Genomic DNA, 3,751 nt, shown 5'->3' with positions numbered 1-3,751 from the left:
CCTGGGACGCGCCCGCCAGCCCTTCCTAGGCTCGGCCCGGCCTGTCCGGCTGGGCCCGAGGTCGCCTCCAGTCAGTGTTTCCCCCGCGCTGGCGAGGCGAAGCGAGGGCAGGTTGAAACCGCCGCTCACTTTTAAGAGAGCACAGCGACCTCCACCTGAATCCCGGAGAGGTGCAGGAGCTCCCTTCGTGCGTGTCTTCCACTCTGAAAAGTTAGTCACCGCCCTATTTCCACCTTCTGGAAGAAGCCAGGGAAAGTGCACTTATTAGTTAAAAACGTCATCTAATTTATTTAAATTCTCACCAAAACAAAACAAACCAAAAAAGCTACCCACAGAAACCCCCAGACTTGAGCAAGATTCTAAGGCAGGTCCCAGAAAGTTTTAAATCAACTAAAGGATGGGTACTGGAATGAAAGTCCTATAGTCCAGGGATGAATAAAATGCGGAAGCGATAAGAGGACTCCAGGGAGAGGCACCTCCACCCCACCCCTGGGAACGCCGAGAGCGTGCAAAGCCCCCTGGACAGGGCCCGGGGGTCGGAGGTTCTCGGGCACGGTTAGAAAGGGGAGGCTTTGGTGCCTGGGGGACAGGTCTCTGCTCCACAGCGTGGAGCTGACCTTTTACACATATTTGCCTGACATGTCAGAGAAGACGATTTAAAACTGGTTCTTTGTTCGTCTCCAAGTCCCAGCTACAGCAGCCTTGGAGGGTAACTGGGCCTGCCCCAGGAGCCCCAGGCCCAGACCCAGGACAATTCGATCTCATGGCCGCAGGAATGGGACTGGCACCCTCTCTGGGAGAGTGTGGCCCGAGGCCATTCTCCTCATCCTCACCTCCCTGCCGGCCAGGTGCGGCTCCTGAAGGAGGTGAGCTCCAGGAGCCCCAAATCCTGTGGCTTCTTTTAAAGCTCCCCTCTAATTAGAAGCAGCGGTGAAATCACTTCAGTGATTTTATCTGTCATGGGAAAGCAAACCCTAAACCAAACCTCAGTTGCCCATCCCAGAGCCACCAACACCCCCATTCTTCCTTTAAATAGTTCTAAATGGAAAAGAGGGAGAGGGGAAGAGAACTGTGAAAGTGGGAAGAAGCGGGTGGATCTTTGTACAGAAGTGCTAAGTGTGAGTGTGTAAGAGAGTGTGTGAGTGTGTGTATGTATGTGTAGAGTTTCTCTCTCTCTCTCTACGATGGGAGGAGACTAAACCTAGAAGCCAGAAGTGACACAGAATCATGAACGTCTTCACCTATTGAGCAACAGTTTCATGTGGAATCTAACGCTGAAGTGGCCCCGGGGGTGGCAGAGAAGGATCCGCTAAGGCCAGTCGTGCCCTGCACCTCGTGGGCGGGTGGGGAGGCGGGGACGGCGACCCATCCCCACTGTGTCCAGGTCCGCGGGGATCATCGGGTCTGGACGCTTCCACCGGTCTAGCCCTTCCCCAACCCCGACCCCACCCGGGAGTGGAGACTCCCCAACTCGAAAGTTCCGAGGGGAGGGAAGCCAGGGGTCGAGCTTGTCGATGCCCCCACCACCGGAGTGCGAAAACACACTCACACTCGCATCGCACCCAGCACATCCAGCAGTCAGTCCGCTTCGGTTCCCGGACCAGGGACTGACCGGGAAAGCGGGTTGGGGCTGTTGGGAAAAGCTGGAGCTGATGGCAAGATTGCCGCGGCTATAAATCCATCACTTCCCAGGTCAGCTCCGTGAGGCGCTGGGACTGCAGCTGGCGGAGTGAATTCCTGGGCCAGCGCGCATGCGTCGGCAGGTAGCAACCCAGCTCTTTATGACCAGGTGAGATGTTGGTGAGCAGGTAAAAAAGGAGGATTTGCCTAAGCGATTCCAGGGAGCGGGCCCGGCCGAGCCCTCCAGCCCATGCCCGGCGGGGACCAGTCGCCAGGAGCGCCGAGCCGCGATGTCCATACTTGCCAAAATGGGGGACTGGCAGGTACGGGGGGTTTGCCTTGGCTGGGGCTGAGGTGGGCTGAGGTGGGCGGAGGTGGAGTAGGGGAGGGGGCAGGAGTGGGGAGGAGGAAAGGAAGCGCCGTGGCCCAGGGCACGGGAGTCGTAGGTGAAGCGCGCGTGGCAGCGCCCAGGAGAGCTCCCAGGAGACAGTGAAGACAGGAAAAACGAGCGCAGGCAGCGGCTGCGGTGCTGGGGGCAAAGCGCGCCGCCCGCGGGGCCAGGCGCCGGGGAAAGTCCGGCGCACGCTCCACAGGTGGCCTGGTGGGTCACTTGTGGTTTGTGCTGTGGCCGTTTCCCCCACCGCCTCCCACCTCAAGCAGAAACTTGGGAGGATGACTATTTCGGAAGGGGGGAGGACGCAGGCCTGGGGTTGCGGCGCGCGGCGGTGAAGGTTTTCAGCCCCCTGCGCCTGCGGCCTCACCCTAGACCTCAGCGTTGAGTGTTGGACAGGTTCTGGTGCACCTGTCTCTCTCGGTACCCCCAGGTTTCGGGAGATGTAGAATGTATGAAGAATGGAAAGGGGGCCGGATGACTGGGTCGCGGAGGCAACATGTTTCTTTGGGAGATAAAAAGTTTGCCCGAAGTTTAGCTACCAACTCTCTCCACTTCCTGAAATGGGTTTTTGCCGCCTGGGCTACAGATGAGGGAGTGTGTGAATAGTGGGTGAGGAGGCAGGGGGATCGCGAATTTGCCAAAACCAATGCCTGCGGAACTTGGCCCTGCTAGGCCGCGAGCACCCCAAGGCGTCCAAGGTTTGGCTCCTGTCCTTCCTGGGCCCGGGATTCCGATCCTGGCCAAGGAAGCATTTGTCCCGCGCTCTCCTTCCAACTTCCAGACATTTTCCCTTCGGGAAACAGTATGGCTCTGGCCAGGTTGGTGGCGGTAAAAGGCTCTGCCTGTCGCCGATTTCATCATCAGAACAGCGAGGCCCTGTTTTCGCCCCAACCAAGAGGCCTGGTTAGGGTGAGATTCTGTGTGCCCAAAGCCCGGGGGGACAATTCGAATCTAATGCCCTGAACTTCCCCCCCTCCCCCGCCAAAAAAAAATCTGAGGCCTCGCTACTCCTGGTCGAGTTCTTTCTCTTGTTTCAGATTTAGGCCATTAAAAGTAAAGTTCTGAGAAGTGCAGTCTTCACTAAGCTACCTGGAGTTGGAGAAAGAAAGGCCTTTTGCGTTCTGTACTTTTTTCCCTTGCATTTATTACTTTTATCAAGAGTGAACTCTTTTATATTCTTCCCCCTAGTTAATCCTCACTAAATGGTATTTCATCCGCGAGGTTAGAGGAACCTGTGGTTTAAGGACGCAAATCCGGGAATCCACACCTCTCCCTCCCTGCCCCTGTGGGCTGAAGGTCCTTCCTAACTCTCTTATTTGGAGGCTGAAGACTGGGGGAGTCCTTTCGTAGCAGTCTTCGGGTTTTCTCCTCAAATTCCAGTGAATTTCGCTGGAGAACTCCTAGGCAGTGAGAAGGTGCCTGTTGAGTAGGTTTGACCTGGGACTGGGCCTTCTGTGGGTTCCACTAAGGTTTGAAAGCCGCGAGACTGCCGCAGGAGGAGGAAGGAGGGAGCCGCGGGCCTGGCTCCTGCGGGCTCAGTTAGGCAAGTGGCTGGAGGCCTGGATCTCGGGTGGGGCGAGCGAATTTGGGGCCCGGAGGGGCCGAATCTGCTGAGCTGGGCCTGTTGGGCTCCCGGCTCCCACTGGGCATTGGCAATTGGAGAAAATAGAGTCATTCTGGCCTCTCACTGTCTCTTTCTCTTTGTGACTCTGTCTCTCACACAAATACTCCCTGTCC

At 57.1% G+C, this 3,751-nt stretch overlaps 1 protein-coding gene across 1 annotated transcript in view; it reads left to right on the top strand.

Moving 5' to 3' along the window:
* Positions 1-1,755: 1,755 nt before the first annotated feature.
* Positions 1,756-3,751, top strand: part of TFAP2A (transcription factor AP-2 alpha) — a 26,589-nt gene continuing 24,593 nt past the window's right edge. Inside the window, exon 1 of the mRNA XM_017862104.1 lies at positions 1,756-1,943. Within this exon, the coding sequence (XP_017717593.1) occupies positions 1,911-1,943 (33 nt within the window). The 5' untranslated portion in view covers positions 1,756-1,910. The remainder of the gene's footprint in view (positions 1,944-3,751) is intronic.

The sequence above is a fragment of the Rhinopithecus bieti genome, unplaced genomic scaffold (genome assembly GCF_001698545.2).
Source record: "Rhinopithecus bieti isolate Rb0 unplaced genomic scaffold, ASM169854v2 scaffold_61465, whole genome shotgun sequence".
Lineage (NCBI taxonomy): Eukaryota > Metazoa > Chordata > Mammalia > Primates > Cercopithecidae > Rhinopithecus > Rhinopithecus bieti.
The sequence above is the reverse complement of the archived record's forward strand: the minus strand, read 5'-3'. Positions and strand labels throughout refer to the sequence as shown.